Here is an 18,801-nt window from a genome sequence, read left to right as displayed (position 1 = left end):
ATAGGAGAAAGATGGTAAAGCTTCTAATATAATAGCAGCAATATGATTGCCAGTTATACTGAAGAGTCAGCTTAGGTGCTTTCTTCCTCCTTCTCCAGAATGGTAAATTTAAGCTAGCCACTAGCTCTTGATGCATCCGAACTGGTAGGTTCAGTGAATTCTTTTAGCTATGATTTTACAAACAAGCCAATATGAAAATGTGACTGAATCCTGTTGGTGTAACTTGTGAAGGTTTGGTAAGCGGGTCCTCCCTCTCCCCCAATAAACCAGGAGATGTCTTTAAATCAGAACAAGTTTCTGTATTTATTAACTTTGGCAACTGCAATGGAACATCGTGAAAGCTTGGGTGAACTTCTTCTGTGGGAGCAACGGCTCAGACAGGGGTAACAACATGTCTGTTTCAAACGGATTGGTAGACTTGTGCTCCCATGGATCTGCCAAAATCCTTTCGGATTCTTCGAGCTCATCTTCACCCATCTCAGGTATTAGAAGGGGGAGGGTTTCCTCATCGCCGGACCACCCCCATATCAGCGATGCCCCCCCTGCGTTGGAATCCCAAGGTCCGGGAAGCAGCACAGTCTCTTCAGTTCCTCCAAATGCCATGCTCTTTTGGCTTCCTTTTCTCTCTCTGCCGCCTCCTTTTCCTCTCTCAGCCTCTGTCTCCATTTGCAGGTTTCGGGCTCACCCCAGTATGATGGGCGCTGAGGGAGTCCCTTCCTTCTCTGATTCTCAGCCTCGTGCTTAGGAATCCAAACTTGCTCCCAACGTCCGGTCCATGGATCTTGCATCCATATCATTTCCCAGCCCCCTGGAATGTCATCCCGGTTCACTTTTATATCCCCTGCTCCCACCTCCACAGACCGGTCTGTGTGGCCACTGTTAACCCACTCATTCCCCTCACTAAGTCCTGGGTGTCGACTCCTCGATGTGTCAGTCTAGGAGGGGTGGGTGGTGGAGTTGTCTGTGTCCCCTTTGATGCCTTGGGGAGAGACGGCACTCCCACTAGACCTTCCTGACCCGGGCTTCGGGCTCCACATAACTAAAGTTGCAAAAGGCAGATTATGTCATCAGTGGAGTGTGATTTTTTGCAAATTTAACATTTCCAACTTGTATCTTGCAGCAACTGTGGGACAGGAAGAGGAAGACTTTAATTAATGAAAATCTTAGCCAGCAGGATTACTGGCAGTGGCAATTTTTGCTAATTAAGGACTTCCTCCTTCCATCTCAGTGCTCCCACAGCTTTCAAATGACAAAAGGGATCCCACAGGAGCTGCTGGACAGAAGTGAGAAATGTTCAACTTTAAAAATTGCCCCCTGCTGTTGATATTGGCATCCTTTTTTCCTTACGAATGTTCTAAAGTAGAAAGTAGAGGTTCTTAGTAAACTAAAGTTCACCTGCTGCTCATGTGTTGGTGCCAAACATGATAGTGTTGCATCTGAGATGGATTAGTGAAATACTATTAGGACTTTTGAATAACTTGATGGTGTAGAATTCTGTAGAATCATAATTTGTAGAAACATGGAACATCTTCTGCATATCAAAGGGGAATTGTCGTTGTATTTCTTAAATGGCAGATTTTCTGCCAATGGCAGACCTGCTTTTTAAAAATTATCCTCCAGATAATAACGAGTCTTGATTTTTTTTAGGTGGTTGCAAGGCATGAGGATTTGCTGGCACAAGCAACTGGCATAGAATCTTTGGAAGGTAATTTTTAATTTTTTATGAAATTTATACCTCTTAGTAGCAAATATGATACTGAATAGGTTTGTAATATATGCATGGAATTGGGAACTTAGATCAGGGTCAAGGATGCTTCTTCAGTCTGCCCTTGAGTTTGGGCATTCCTGGTGGGTCTTCAAAAAGTTACATAGTTTTCAAATATTACAGAAGAGAAAAAAACAATTAGGTAACTGTTGGTTGACTGACTGACTGACTGACTGACTGACTGACTGACTGATTGATTGATTGATTGGACACCTTTCTACCAAAAACACAGTAAATTATACATTCAAAACAATTAAACTGTAGTAATAATTAAAATACATTGAATAATTAAAAACAGTTAAAAATTTAAAAACCTCAACTAAAAACAACATTCAGGGACTCGGTTATGATTGTTAAAAGCTTGCCTGATAAGGTGGGTCTTCAACTGTTGGCAGAAGAAAAAAAGGGGGGGGGCAACGTGACCTGCTGAGGCAGAGCATTCCACAACCTAGGAGCGGCTACAAAGAGGCCTTCCCCTCAGATGTACCTGTGCTGGCAATGGGACTGAGAAGAGGGCCTCTCAAAATCACAACAGTCCCCATATGTTGGATCTTAAGTGAAGCCAGTACTACATCCTTCATAGTTTCTAGGTTTGACAATATCCTAAGCATTTCAATCATATTTTATATTTGCCCAATGGATTTTCTAATATGTCATCTTATTCTTTAGCATGACATGACAAGGTTTCCATTGCTACTCTGGGCATTTCTTCACATCTTTCTGGTTATCTTCTTATCTTTTTTTATATGTTCATAAATCCAGAAAATCATCTCAGTTGACATTTGCCGGCTTTTCCTAATTATCTCCTGAATACTCTGAAGTATGTCAAGTGGATATATACGACTTGCAATATATTTTAGGTGGATAAAATATACTTAGAAGTTTACCAGTGCTGTAGGAACCCCTTATCCATGGGGGGTTGGTTTAATGATCTGCCATGGATTCTTAAAACTGTGGATGCAAGGGAGCCCTATATATAAGGGGGTGGGACAAAGGCTGCAAAGGGGTCCAACAAAGGCACCCTTGAATGTTGGATATAAGGCTATGGCAAACCATGCATAAGTAAAGCCACAGCAACTGGTTCCATAGATATGTGGGTCCTACCAAATGCTTTCAGTTTGTATGCAGTTGATTACACCACTAATAGTTAAAATGAATAGTACTATGCATTCTTTGATGTTAAAATGAGTATAACATCACAGGTTAATCATTGTATAGAAGTGTTCTTTCCAGTTTCTGTCTGTACAATAACTAGGTCCCTAAACTGCATATGGAAATTCACTCCTCTTTGGAGGCCAAAAAAGGCAACAACAAGAAATTGGACCTTCTTAGTGGTGGCCTTCAGTCTTTGAAATAATCTTCAAGTAGAATTATGCCAGGCTCCCTCTCACCTGATATTTAGGAAATTATAGAATTATACAAAACTGCCTTCAATAACTTATCCCCCAGATATTACTAATACCCTGTTTCCCCGAAAATGAGACCTAAACTTAAAATAAGCTCTAGTATGATTTTTCAGGATGCTTGTAATACAAGCCCTACCCCAAATATAAACCCCAGTTAAGTGAAACTCTTCCCTCCACCATTGTGCAGCATTGTGCAGCAACCAGAAGATGACAGCTGTATTTGAATAAATGTAGATTGTTGTACATGAAAAAAAACCTCTGAAAATAAGCCCTAATGCATTTTTGGAGCAAAAATTAATATAAGACCCTGTCTTATTTTTGGGGCAACACGATATTAGTTTCTTTTTTTTTTCCTTATGCTTTCTCTTTCTGTATTAATTTTACATCTAGATTGGTGAACTATCATATTGATTTTATATACGGTGTGTTGGATTCTGAGTTATAATCTGTAACCTGCACAGAGTAGTGTTTCCATTAAAGGGACACGACATTAATCAAGTAAATTAAAAAAAAGAATAAATACTCAGTTAAAAATTAGTTTCATTTGAAATCTGGAAAAAAAATCCACAGACTCAGAAAACTTCAGGCCATTCTCATTACTTTGTTATCTTTATAAAATCATGGAAGGATGGTTCCTAACCATCTAATGGAAGTAGTGATTGGTTTTAGACCTGGAAAGAATTGTACAGCACAAATCCTACATTTAGTTCAACATATTGAGGACAGCTTTGAAACTAGGAAGTTCATGAGAATAGCCTTTGTTGACCTCTCAGTGGCCTATGATGCTGTTCATCATTAAGTATTACTGCACATTTTTTATAATTTAACCAAGGATTATAAATTCATTAAAGTCATAGCAGCCTTTTCTCAAAGTCAAAGATTTTTCGTTAACTTGCAAGGGTAACACAGCCAGTGAAGGACTCAAAAGAATTATCTACCCCAGGGCAGTGTACTGGCTCTTGTTTGTTTGAAATCTACGCCAGTGATCAACCACTCCCTCAAGGTACAAAGAATGGTATTTCTGCTGACAATTTCATACTTTCTGTTCAGTTGGACAGTTTTCAAATGGCAGAACACCTTCTGACAAATGCATTAGAAGAACATGGTGCATATTATGATGCAAATCAACTTAAATCCAACTCCACTACGTCTTAGGTATGAACCTTCCATCTGAGAAACAAGCAGGTATATTGGAAATGTCAAGTTACTGGGAAAGACATCCTAACTCAGCGATGGCGAACCTATGGCACGCGTGCCACAGCTAGCACATGAAGCCCTTCCTGCTGGCACGCGAGCCATAGGTCGCCAGATCACTACTCCCCCCCCCCCGTGCAGCCAAACCTCAGGAGGCGGCTGCAGCCGGTGCTGGTGCTTCGGCAGGCAGATCCGGAGCAACTGGTGCTGGCAGCAGAGGGGCCTTGAGGCACCTCCGTGCTGGGATTCCCCCTTCTGCCGCCAGTTCCGGGTGCGGCGGCGGCACACTGCCCACTTTTTTCTCCCACCCCACCCCAGTTTGGGCAGGGAAGCCCAAAAAGGTTCGCCCCCACTATCCTAACTAGATCACTGTTTTGCTCCCAAGTAACTAGGTGTTACTTTGTATCATATGCTGACCTATAAGAAGTGCTGCCAAAAATACAAAGCAGAATTTCTACACAAAGAACATTATTCTTCAAAAGTTGTTGGAATCCAACCGGGGGGGGGTGTCACACAACTACAAGCACTAAGACCTACAACCTTGGTCCTATGCTACTTTGAAGGTAATTAAGCCAGACAGGTAGATGTAGCACTCAGTGAAAGCTGCAACATTACTATTGGATGCCTGAATTTAGCCCCTATTGATGAAATCAGTTACCTAGCAGGAATTGCACCCAGTGACATATGGAGAGAGGTAACAGTTAATAGTGAATGACTCAGAGCATATACATTAAATATGCTTCTATTCTTTGGGTACTATCTCACCCGTCTGCAATTAAAAACAGGATATGTTTTTTCAGAACATCTGTGAAATTTGAAGCAACAGCAGAAAGTGCTAGGAGTATAATGTGGAATGTAGAGGTACTCCTCATTTAACAACCTACCTGTTTAACAACCACCTGGATTTACAATATGAGCCTCGTAAATCCAAGCTTGCATCTTCACCACTTCCTCCTCCTGTCCCACAGTTTCCATGGCTTTTACATGATGAAAGGGATTACAGCTGAGCTGCAAGATACAAGTTGGAAATGTTAAATTTGCAAAAAATCACCCTCCACTGATGTAGAGTCAAATCATAGCTAATGTACTAAGAATTCAAGTGAACCTACCAGTTTGGGTGCAGCAAGAGCTAGTGGCTAGTTTTAAATTTACCAATCTGGAGCAGGAGGAAGAAAGCACCTAAGTTTGACTCTTCAACATAACTTGGTTGTTAAGTGAGGAGCGCCTGTAGAAACTCATAGTCATTTAATAAGCTACAAAATGGAGTTGACAGGCAACTTCACACCTATGCCAGTGTACTCTATGCTCTTCAACATGTACCATGGAAATCTTTCTCCCATCTTTGGGCAAAAATTGTGTGATGCATTTCTTCACTCTACTGTGGTACTTTTGACATGAATGAAAAGAAAGTCTCATTCTTTTGTAGTGTTGTAATTTATTCTACAGTTCTTTCAAGATTTCAGACATGGTGGAAAGATCAACAGCATTTGAAATGTAGTCTGCCTAGTGCACGTGTAGGCAAAGTTCAGAAGTCAATTATGACCTTTGTGGACCTGCAAAATGCTATATGCCCTCTTAAAATGCAGTTATTTCACTTTTCTTTTCGAAATTGGAAGTAACCAGAAATTCATTTTTAATTTTGAAAAAACCCTGGAAATCGCCCTGCCCTTTGCTTTAGAGAAGAGTCACAATCTCCGGAGTCTTCAATGGTGAAGTATTTTCTAAAGCTTTTTTTTAACCTGCAGGGGATTCCAGGAGTACAGTGGACCCTTGACTTAACGAAGGTCCCTACTTACGGAAATTTTGAGGTACGAAAAGCTCTGGCCGCAAAATTTTAGTTCGATTTGCAGCCGGAGCTCCAACCTACGAAAGGCAGGGGGAAAGGGTGGCAAATTCAAAGCAGTCCCTGCTGCCCTCTTGTCTCCTGTCCCCGGTGCCCTCTACCTTCTGTCCACAGGGCACCAGGGACAGGAAACAAGAGGGCAGCGGGGGCTGCTTTGAATTTTCCCCCTTTCCACGTCCGCTGCTGGCTTTGCAAGCCGAAAGCTGCTCTGCACCTGCTGTTGGCTTTTGGGGCTTAGAAAGCTGCACCCACTGCCCTCTTGTCTCCTGTCCCCGGTGCCCTCTGCCTCCTGTCCCCGTGGGGACAGAAGGCAGAGGGCAACGGGTTCAGCTTTGGAAGTCCGGGATTTTTTTTTCTTTGGCTCGAACGGATTAAATGGTTTTCAATGCATTCCTATGGAAAATGGACCCTCAACCTTCAGACTTTTCGACCTACGGCCACCGTTCCAATATGGATTAATTCCATAAGTCGAGGGTCCACTGTAGTTGGGATGCTGCAAGGATGACTCGAAGTCTGCATACATCATGAATCCCATGTGCTTTGCATCCCTGACTTAATGGGATTTATATCACACTTTCTCTGAACAATTGCTCTTTATGTTGCATTGCACATGACTTTAAAGGAGGGGTCCCCAACCCCTGATCCGCGGCCTGGTGCCAGTCTGTGGGATTGGGCCGTGGAGACAGATCTCCGCCCCGTACACACTCATGCGTGTATGTGCGGGTGAGTGGGTGCGTTCACAGATGGGCATGGTGTACTTGCATGTCCCACTCACCCATGAGCATGCCACACCCATCTGTGCATGCACATAAGTGTGCCACGCCCACCCATGAGTGTGGGGGATCCTCCCTCCCCCCCCACGGACCCCCCCAACGGGTCTGCGATTCCAAAAAGGTTGGGGACCACTGCTTTAAAGGATCGCTTGAGTTTCAAGAGCAATTTACTATGTAGCACGAAGCACTGGTGTTTGATAAGCACAAGTCTAAAGCCCCTTGAATGTGCAGAGCCAGCTGCACACCTACTTGGGTCTCTGTGATTGTAGCAGAGTAAAAATTCTTGAAGGGGATGTCAACAGAATTTGGTTAACCAGGTAGGTCAGTATGAAGGCAAACCACCTGAGGTGTAAAAGTGGACATGCTGTTGGTTAGCATAAAGCATTCATTCATTCATGAGATTTATATACTGCCCTATTAGTGAATGGCACTATTCAGGTTAGTGTACATGTGAAAGCCAAACAGCAAGACGTAATGAAGTAATCAAACGTAATGAAAACCAGATAACAAGCAAAATAGACAAGGCGTTAAGCTCAGATGGTGCAGTGAAATCGAGCCGCAATAGAAGGTGGGCAAGTTCAGAGGAGTAAGTCTTCAGCAGCCTCTTGAGGTTTGGGAGGGTGGAGGCGCCATCAGAATATGGTTCCAAAGAGTTGGTGCCACTGCTGAGAAGGCCTGGCTTCTAGCTGAAGTTTTTCCTTTAGAGTGGCTACTTGAAGGAGCATTGCCTGTGATGATGATATGGTGTAGGCAATTGAACTAGGGGAAAGGCGCTTCAGCAAGTAACATGGCCACAAACTGTGGAATGCTCTATGGGTGAGCATTAGTACCTTGAACTTGATCCAAGATACAACTGGCAAGCAGGATAGGACAGGGGAGATGTCACTGACTCTGTTCACACCTACCATGGGCTGGCCACTGCATTTTGGACCTGCTGCAGTCCCTGGGTTAAAGGAAAGCCTCACATAGAGAGTATTGCAATAGTCCATCCTGGAGATAACCAATGCATGCATCAACATCCTGAGGGCACCCTCATCGAGGTAGGGGCAGAACTGGGCAACCAGCCTCAACTGATTAAAGGCTGACTTGGATACGACTGCCACCCGGGACTCCTAGGAGAGAGTCCAGCCCATGAGTATTCCCAGATTCTGAATTCTCAATCCTTAAGCAGGAGGTCAGCACCACCCAGCCTAGGGGCATGTCTCCTGACCTATTGTCAGGAATCCCCCGAAAGATGACCTCTGTCTTCTCTGGGTTCAACTTGAGCCTGTTGGGCCTTGTGCATTCCAGCACTGAAGCCAGGCACAGCTCCCTCGTCCAGACAGCATCTACTGCAGAAGTGGGAAAGGAGAGAGAGAGAGAGTTGTGTATCATTAGCAGACTGATGATACCGTACTCCAAATCTCTGGATGACCTCCCCAGTGGCTTCACATGGATGTTGAAAAGCATTGGAGAGAGATTGATTACCCCTACGGAATCCCACAGTTGAGGATCCAAGGGAAGGACAACCCATCCCCAAGTTGCACTTTCTCGACATGACCTATGAGAAAGGACAGGAAACAGCCTAACACCAATCCCCACCTCTGACAGCTGTCCAGGAGGATACTGTGGCCAAGGGTATCAAAAGCTGTTGAGAGGTCCAGGAGGACCAACCAAAAGGATATGCGCTCCCCCGTCAGCCTCCCTTAAAAGATGCAGGTACTGGGAATCTACCTGTTCTCAGAGCAGTTGCACTTTTCTTTAAGGATCAGATGTAGAGTTTGTGGGTGTTCCCTAGTTCTGAGGCATCCCAGGATTTTCACATAATGATGGTGATGGCAAGGAGTACATTTACAGAATTTCATTTAGTCTGCCAGTTGCAAACATCCCTGAATTCATCTAATTTGGGAACAGTCTTCTGTGGCTTAGTTTAATCACGGTTAGATTGCTATACTATATTCTGCTCGAGGAAAACCTTCTAGAGTGTCAGTAAGCTTCAGTTGTTTTCAGATATGTGGTTTTGTTGCTAAGAGGTGCATATTGAGTATGAATCACTGTGATATTGAAAGATTTGCAGTAGCAAGTTGCAACTGAAGTAGGGCTGTGGAATCAGTTAAACTTACGTAAGTGCTGACTCACAAAATCCCCACTGATTCAATGGGCTTGGTTTAGTTGTGACTTAGTACTGGATTTCTGCTAATTGTTATTGGTCATTTTCAGGGACAAAATCAGGATATTGGTTCTAATGTTTAAAAGCCCGTACTATCTACTGAAATACATCAGAGCTCTTTGTGTTGTGTCCCTCTTGAGTCATGGGACCTCTCACAACTACGTATGGTCCCCACTCCTGCTGTCTTGATGGATGGCGTTAAGACACATCTATTTTACCTGCCTTTAAAACACTATTAGAAGTTCTTTTATCAGAAGTACTTTTTCATTTGTCTTGTTTTAATGATTTACTGTTTTTAATTCTTTATGTTTTACTGCTTGCCTTGATAGTCCTGGCAAAAAGCAATTGTAAAATCACTGCAAAGAATAATAGATAATGTAAATATGGCTCTTTGTTCCAATAGGTTCATCTGTATTTAGCATGACAAAACTAGTAAACACTAAATTGATGTAGTCATTGCATGCTCATGTTTTTAAGCCACTCCCCAGTATCCTTGACATTGTGTGCTTCATGAGAAAAGCAGTGCAGGTATTGTCACTGGGCCCTACAATTGCACTCTGTAAAAGATTCATCACCAATGTATGAAAATGGTGCTATTTTTATGTCATACTTCCACAGCTTGCATAGTTACTTTTAAGAAGAATGACTGCAGTAATGCACTAAAACCTTTTGGAGCTGCTCAGTTAAGAGTGGCTTTGGCATGTAATTATATTTATCTTAAAAGTAGCTTTGTATGCTCAACATAACTTCAATAAAGGACTGGAATTAATTTTTTTTAGTGACTTGCTACTTTCTTAAATTGCCAGCAGATGGAGCTGCTCACAGAGTCTCCCCCCCCCCGCCAGAACCTTATATGACTTAAAATGAATTTTTGTTTACATGGGAATCTATCAATATGAATATGAATCTGAGCCATTCAAGCCTAAAAAGTTTTGAACAGCAGTTACTAGAGCAAACGAAATAAGTTTTATACCCTGTTTCCCCGAAAATAAGATCTAACCTGAAAATAAGACCTAGCATGATTTTTCAGGATGCTCGTAATATAAGCCCTACCCCCAAAATAAACCTCAGTTAAGTGAAACCCCGCCCTCCACCGTTGTGCAGCAACCAGAAGATGACATGACTGTACAGTGGTGCCTCACTTAGTGACGTTAATCCGTTCCAGGAAAAACGTCGCTAAGTGATTTAATTGCTAAACGATTTTTAAAAGCCCATAGGAACGTATTAAAACGCGTTTAATACGTTCCTATGGGCTTAAAAACTCACCTTATGCGAAATTTCTCCATAGTGACGGCCATTTTGGGTGTCTCTAGAGTGAGGCAAAACAGCGGCGGCCATTTTGTTTTTGCGGTGACCATTTTGGAACCGCCGAACAGCTGTTAAAAAATGGACGCTTTGCGGTGATCGCTTCCACGAGATCATCGCAAAGCGATTTTTCCTCATAGGAAACATCGCAAAGCAATCACTTTTGCGATCGCAAAAACAGCGTTGGTATGCAGTTTCGTCGCTCAATGGAGCGATCGGTATGCGAGGCACCACTGTATTTGAATAAATGCAGATTGTTGTATGTGGAAAAAAAAGCATTCCCTGAAAGTAAGCCCCAATGCATTTTTGGAGCAAAAATTAATATAAGACCCTGCCTTATTTTGGGGGAAACATGGTACAATTCTGTTTTTGTTTTGTTGTGTTTTCCTATTTTAGTGTAAACCACTCCGTTTCTTTTTTCCAGTTTCTGCCCTCAAGGTCTTATGGAATCCCTTTCATCATCAGGAAGCCCTGTGGGTGGGAGGGAATAGAAGTCTTAATTACTGTAAATTTCCACCGCTGGCATGACTTACCGGTGTGACAAACCCAGACCTACTGGGACCTGCCACACGTTAACTAAGCTGCCACCAACCATTCCCTGTAAGAAGTCACACAGACCAGGGATGGATTTTTAACCAACAAAAGAATAAGGTTTATTTAAAACAACACACAGGGAAAATAAAATGATTATGTGAATAAGATATAGTAACGTGGCTTAGTTTCACTCATACATACACACAGTTTGGTTCACACAGAACACTTAACTTAAAGCACAGACCCTGAACCTATCAGTTCTGGCTAACCAACAGACACCTGAACCTATCAGGTTGGTACTCTGACACACAGTAGTACCCTGTCTGACACACAGACTCCCACACCAGCTTCTTCTTCCCAGCTGCTGCTTCTTCTCCCAGCGTCTCCTCACACGCATCACATATATATACAGTACAGCCCCTCCTCCTGATGTCCCGCCTTCCACTCCCCATAGGATGGAACTTTCCCTCCAAACCCATGACAGACAGGTAACATCAGTGCTGTATGTAACACCTCCCCTCTTTATAAGTTGTTTTGTAGGGGGAAAGCTAAGGTGCTTTTTCCCAAAAAACAACCTGGATAAAACACACAAAAACAGTTATACATTCAATATCATACTTACTTATACTTACACTCTAAGTTAAACATAGCAATTAGGCATTTAAACATTTACCATATACATTACATCAATTTTACCTTTATTCATACAAACCAAGTTCAAAAAACAGGTACATTTAACTTTTTGTCATCAATATATATACATAGTCCATGTTCTTTCGCCGTCTTCATTCTTCAGGTCTTCTTGACAAGGCGTCAGCAACACAGTTCACTGACCCTCTGACCACTTTCACTTCAAAGTCATAGTCCTGTAGGTTTAAAGCCCACCTCATAAGTTTGCTATTGTGGGTTTTCATTGTCTTTAACCATTGCAGTGGTGAATGGTCAGTGCACAGAACAAAATGTCTTCCCCAGATGTAAGGCTTGGCCTTCTGGATCGCGTAGACTATGGCCAAACACTCCTTCTCCACGGTTGCCAAATGTCTCTCACCTTTTTGAAGTTTCCTACTCAGGTAGGACACTGGATGCTGGTCACCATTCTCATCCTCCTGGCACAGAACTGCTCCTACCCCGCTGTTAGACGCATCGGTGTAGATGATGAACTCCCGGTCGAAGTCTGGAGCCCGCAGCACTGGATAGTTGACTAACGCCTCCTTCAACCTCTGGAACGCCGCCTCACAGTCGCTGGTCCACGGGATGCGGTCATCAGCCTTCTTCCTCGTCAGATCGGTCAGCGGAGCCGCAATCTCGCTAAACCTCGGGATGAACTTTCTGTAGTAGCCCACCAACCCAAGAAATGATTTGACTTTTTTCTTGGTGGTGGGTCTGGGCCAATCACGAACAGCTTCTATTTTGGCCTCCAGGGGTTTTATCACTCCTCCCCCTACCATGTGACCCAAGCACTTTACTTCTGGGCTACCCAGCTGCAGTTTGTTCTCTTTGCAGAGCCTAGGCCAAAGCACTTCCTCCCCTGGGTTAAAGTGCCTCTCCCTGGCTTCCTGGTCATCCCAAGCTTTCTTTCTGACCTTTTGAGCTTGCAGGGTCTCTGCTGCTAGCTCTAGGTTTCTCTGTAGGTCATGCCTTAAAGAGTCTATATATGTTACAACGTCTTGTGGGTCATCCTGGGTGATCTGCTCCCAATTTTGTTTGATCAAATCAAGGGGCCCTTTCACCCTTCTCCCAAATAAAAGTTCAAATGGACTGAACCCGGTACTGGCTTGTGGCACTGATCGATAAGCAAACAAAAGGGATTGCAGCTTCTGGTCCCAATTGTTTGGATTCTCTGCCAAGTAAGCCCTAATCATGCGCATTAGAGTCCCATTAAACTTCTCAGTTAACCCATTACTTTCAGGATGATAGGCAGTGGTTTCCTTGTGCTTAATTCCACAGATTTGCCATAAGCGTTTCATGAGCTTTGATGTGAACGATGCGCCCAAATCTGTGATTATTTCTGAGGCAAATCCCATCCTGGACATATACCCCACCAAGGCATCTGCCACTGTGTTAGTTTCAATGTTAGTCAAGGGTATGGCTTCAGGGTACCTCGTGGCATGGTCCACAATGGTGAGAATGAACCTGTTCCCCCTCTTTGTGGCCTTGGGCAAAGGTCCCACTATATCCACCCCTATGCATTTGAACGGAGTGTCAATCACAGGCAAAGGGCACAACTTTGCTTTGGTCCTGTCGCGGCTATTCCCCTGCCTTTGACACACATCACATTGTTTACAGAACTCCCGGATCTGCTTCCCTATGTCAGGCCAGTAAAAATTCTGTGTGATTCTCTGCTGTGTTTTGTTCACCCCTAAGTGTGCAGCAAACATGTCAGAGTGCCCCCTTTGTAAGATCATGGGGTGATACTTTTCAGGTACCACTAGCTGACTTCTGATCCCATCTCCCCCTTTTGAGATATTCCTCAGGGTCTCTCTATATAAAATCCCCTTTTTCTCTAGAAATCTCACTGGGGTTTCAGGTGTTAGCTGGGCGTCAGTCACCTGTTCAAAACACTTTTGGAGAGTGGCGTCTGCCTTTTGCTCTTGTCCAAACCTGCTGTCTGTGGTTAAGGTTTCCACCACAGCTTCTGAACTCCCCCCACCTGCTTCCGTCTCTGGCTTATCATCACCCCCCTGAACTGTCCCCGTGGTGGCTTGTGAACGTGTAATCACTAGCACCCGTTTCACATGTTCAGCCAGGTCATTTCCCACGAGCACGGCTGCTGGCAGAGTTGATGAAATCGCTAGCCGCCAAACTCCCCTCCAGCCTTGAAAGTTCACAGGCACCTCCGCTACTGGCAGTGAGATTACCTGCCCCTCAATCCCTGCCACCTTCATGCTCTCATTTGGGATCACATATTCCCTAGGAATAATATCTGGATGGCACAGGGTCACCTGGGAACAAGTGTCCCGCAGCCCCCGATACTGACGGTCAAGTATTCCTACGTCCACCCCTGCTGTCTCAAACAACTGAGAATCTGTTCTCACCAGCAGGCAGCGCCTGACCTCTACAAGAGGACCATTTTCCTCAGCCTGATCAGCAGATGTAGCTGTTTCAGATTGAGTAGCCATGGCAACAGGCTCCCTCAGTGACAATGAGCCTTGCTCTTTCTGGACACAGAACACAGCTTTTGGCTTGGTCCCACTCGAATCCTGAGGCACAATTCCTTTTAGCTGCTTTAATTTCTCACACTCTGAGATTAGATGGCCCTTTCCCTGACAGAAATAACATTTTCTGGTGTATTTTGATTCTCTCTCATCTTGTTTTGGTTTTCCCTCCAAAATCTGAGGTCTTGGTTTCATTTCTGAGGGCTTCCCTGCACCATGGGCCCCTCCCCCTTGCTGGCTTTTCCCTGGTCCCTGAGAGTACTTGCTGTAGGTTTCTTTGGGTTTACCTACAGATTTCCCCTCACCCAAGGGCTTTCTTATTTGGGAAATAAAATCTGCGATCTCGGCTGCTTCTGCCACAGATTTCGGTTTCCTTTCCCTCACCTGGAATTTCAGTTCCCCATGCAGGACTGAATAGAACTGTTCCAGCGCTATCAAATCTTTGAGCTGCTGAAAGGTCTCTGTCCCCTCCTGAGATAGCCATTTCTCTAGCAGCCTCACCAATTGAGCCCCCACTTGGGTAAAAGTCTGCTCTGGTTTCTTTGTGAGGGACCTGAATCTTTGCCTCAGCTGTTCCGCATTTATCCCATGTCTTGCAAACACCAGTTTTTTAAACTCTGCAAAATCTCTCATCAGTTCCTGTGGCATCTCTGAATAAACCTCAGCCAGGCTACCACTGATTAAAGATCGCATGATGGTCATCTTCTCAGTTTCCCTCACTGAGAAGTCCACAAACGCTCTTTCCACTAAGGAAAAGAACACCTCAGGACAATCTCCCTTGTGGTACACAGGGAATTTCTTCAGGTCAGCTTTAGACAATTGGCCTCCCTCAGAATCCCTATTGTTATTATTGTTCTGGTTCATCATTTCCAATTTCCTTAATTCAAACGCCATCCTTTCTTTTTCCAGAGCAATTTTCTCTCTCTCTAATCTTTCTTCTCTTTCCAATCTCTCTATTTCAAATTGCCTTTTTTCTCTCTCTAATCTTTCTTCTCTTTCCCTTTCCTCCATTTCAAATTGCCTCATCCTCAGTTCATGCTGTTGGGCTATGAGCAATTTTCTGAGTTCTGGGTTCTGTTCTCCCGTGCTGTCACCTTGCACTGAGCCAAATTCATCCTCAGAACCTTGGTCTACCTGGGGGTCTTTCACTTCACCCATTTCTGCCATCTGGCTTCGAGTCAAGGGCATAATCCCCCCTCAGAACAAGCTGCTTTAAAAAGTCAAGCCTCAAAATAAAACGACCACTTTTTTTTTTCCTCTTTTGCCTCAGAACCAGCTTTCCCTATAGATTGCTGCTGTCCTTCAGCACTACTTGCAACTGTAGCCAGCCGGAGTCCACCCCCCTCTGCTGGGCCTCTCAGCAGGCAGGCTGAATCACTTCTACTTTACAGTTTTGCCTCAGCTTTTTCCCGCCAAAACAGGCTGCCTCAGAGCACCCTAATCTAGTCCCCAATCTGAGGTTACACGTTCTTCTACTAGTGCACCCCCCCGTGAGGTACACCTAGAAGATTACCTACGTGCTCTCAGATTGTCCCTGACTAGACCCCCCTTGCTCTGGGCACTCTTGCCAAGGCTTTGCTGGACCACTGGACAACTGGACCAGTCGTATCCCACACGCTGGACACCAATCAATGTGACAAACCCAGACCTACTGGGACCTGCCACACGTTAACTAAGCTGCCACCAACCATTCCCTGTAAGAAGTCACACAGACCAGGGATGGATTTTTAACCAACAAAAGAATAAGGTTTATTTAAAACAACACACAGGGAAAATAAAATGATTATGTGAATAAGATATAGTAACGTGGCTTAGTTTCACTCATACATACACACAGTTTGGTTCACACAGAACACTTAACTTAAAGCACAGACCCTGAACCTATCAGTTCTGGCTAACCAACAGACACCTGAACCTATCAGGTTGGTACTCTGACACACAGTAGTACCCTGTCTGACACACAGACTCCCACACCAGCTTCTTCTTCCCAGCTGCTGCTTCTTCTCCCAGCGTCTCCTCACACGCATCACATATATATACAGTACAGCCCCTCCTCCTGATGTCCCGCCTTCCACTCCCCATAGGATGGAACTTTCCCTCCAAACCCATGACAGACAGGTAACATCAGTGCTGTATGTAACAACCGGTAACTAAGGTGGTGGTTTTCAGAAATTAAAAACTTTCCCGTCCCATCCTATAGTTTCCCAGTGAGGAAATGGATTCTATGGGAGCCTTGGGCCCTTCAAGGTAAAAAGAGGAAGTGTTTTATGTTCAAAAAATCATTGTGGCTGATGAGTGCATTATCCTTACGCAGCATAATTTACAGAATAGGATTATAGTCAATATATGTCTGACTGAACTGGAAAGCATGAAAAATACAGTGCTGTAGATACTTGGTAGGAAGGCACTGTTACCTGTGCTAAGAGACCACCTGCATAAGATGGAGCAAAATAATGCCTCCAGATTTGAGGGTGTTTCTGTCTTCACATCATTATCAAACTTCAGGACTGAAAGTCAAAGATCTCTAGGCAAACAGAAGCCAACCAGTACTCTGATGCCATTTTTCCAGAGGCTTGAAAGGTCTCTTTGAGTTCACAGTATTGCTCTCACTGAGGATGAAAGGTTTTTAGGTAAAGACATATTGTGGATGTAATACTATCTGTGGTGGATACTTCTTGACAACTTTCATAGGCAGGTGCATGGCAGCTACAATCTTGTGAAAAGCAAGTAAGGAGCAAAGAAATTGTCCCAGCCCCCTGAGATATGTCTAACTACCTTTGTGAACCTTTGGGTTCAGTTAAGTGAGGGAAATGGATTAGATGTGTGCTCTCACAGGGGCTGTTCAGCAGGCAATTACACAACTGACACTGAGTGGGCCTGGATTCAAATCCCTGTGAAGCTGTCCAGGTGATTGTAGGAATGTGAGATCTAAATATATTACAGAAAAATCCTACAGAACGAAATAGGCATGGAGAGAAACTGTTGTTCACAAATGCTTGTTTTTCAGATGGTATTTGCTAACACTTGATCATCATCATCACAGAACTGCATTGCTGAGCAGTTAACGTTCCGTAGCACAGTCACAACAGTGACTTAGGTGCTAAATGCAGGCTGATGAACAGTTTTCCACAGGCAAAATACACTATGATCGGAGTCACTGGAAAGTGCATTATCCTCACAACAAACTATAGCTGTGGGGGATATGAAATACAGTCAGTCATGAAATAAGTTGCTGATATTTGTTGGCTTATAATTCTGGAATGAAGGAAGCTATCTGAGTTCACGCCATGTCACTCAGTATTACCTATACCACATGGTAGTTGCTCTCTGGGATGTCAGAAATAGGAGGCCTTCTTTGGAGCTGCCAGGGATTGAACCTGGCACCTTTTACATGATTAACATGTTTTCTACTACTGGACTATGGCCTTTTTTCCAAAGGTCTGAACTGTGACCGTAGACTTTGAAGAGGACTTAAGGAAACAGATGACTGGAGCTTTCCCCTCTAGAATCTTTCCTGTGCCCTGATGTTCATAAAATGTTTTATTGTTGCATCTGAGTAGATGTAAAGACTGGAAACCGTAAATTTGATTTGTTGACTTACTGAACATTTGCACACAAGGTTATTCTTAGAAGCCTAATCTGTATTGCATTACATTATTAAAGATTTTAATAGTGTAACTTCTGTAAACTGAAAGAATTGCTGCATCTGCCTTCTATTATGAATGTGGAGGAACTGCACAAGTAGTATGACGACATACTGTCTTGAGGGGATAATTACAGAAGAAATAGTATACACAATGTTCTGAGAAGGCTGCAAAAATAGGCAGCTCTAAAATTCATTTTGTCATCCGGCATAGCCATAATAACTTTTTAATGTCAGGCGGTATAGAACTGGGAACATTTTTCTATGTGCCACTTGATACATCTCTGAGGAAGGACATCAGCCCTCCGACAGACAAGGTGCCCCCTCCTCCCAAGACTTTCCAGTGTCTGTATTTGTGCAGGAAGCAAAACATTTACAGTCATGCACTCTTCTCCAAATATATATTCTATTAATACTCTCTATTTCGGGTTGTCATCTTTTAACCTGGCAAATTGTGACCACTCAGCCTTTTATTGTACTGGTGGGCAAAGTGGAAAGAACATCAAGGGACTGTTTCCAGCCAAAGCTGGAACTACACTTCTCCTCTATCCATTGTTTGATTCACGTTGCATGCAGTTGTTTCATATGATACAATCCTGCTCCCAATTTGGCTTTGCATTAAAATGCCCTTAAAGTCAAGATTTCTTATTCCCAATCAAATGTGGGTCAGTCTTTTAATGTCCTGCCAGTCTTGGAGGATGTCACCACTATGATTTGGAATATTTCCTCCTTTTTTTTCCACAGCAGAAGAATTGTGCACAGTAACCTCAGTGTTCACTTTTCCCTCCTTCTTTCCAGCCTTCAATGCAGTACCATGTTGGATCTCTTTCTATATTATTATTAAACAAGGATTTAGTGATCTGCAGTGTCTAGTGATTGTTATAATCTACTGCTATAGCAATTTCACTAAATATGTATGAGACAATTTCAGTTTCACAAATGCATTTTTAAAGAATGGAATGCAGTATTTGGGGCTTCTGCATGTAGAAGTCAATATGGGGAAGTCTTACATAAGTTGATATGTAGTGATAGAG

General features: G+C 43.6%; 1 protein-coding gene across 2 annotated transcripts in view; it reads left to right on the top strand.

Annotated features, from left to right (window-relative positions):
• Positions 1-18,801, top strand: part of COG5 (component of oligomeric golgi complex 5) — a 224,059-nt gene that overhangs the window by 2,214 nt on the left and 203,044 nt on the right. For both annotated transcript variants that reach the window (XM_020813076.3, XM_078394349.1), the window contains exon 3: positions 1,648-1,705. In XM_020813076.3, the coding sequence (XP_020668735.3) occupies positions 1,648-1,705 (58 nt within the window). The remainder of the gene's footprint in view (positions 1-1,647; positions 1,706-18,801) is intronic.

This window comes from Pogona vitticeps, chromosome 5 (genome assembly GCF_051106095.1).
Source record: "Pogona vitticeps strain Pit_001003342236 chromosome 5, PviZW2.1, whole genome shotgun sequence".
NCBI classification, from domain to species: Eukaryota; Metazoa; Chordata; class Lepidosauria; order Squamata; family Agamidae; genus Pogona; species Pogona vitticeps.
This window is presented reverse-complemented; position numbering and strand designations above follow the sequence as displayed.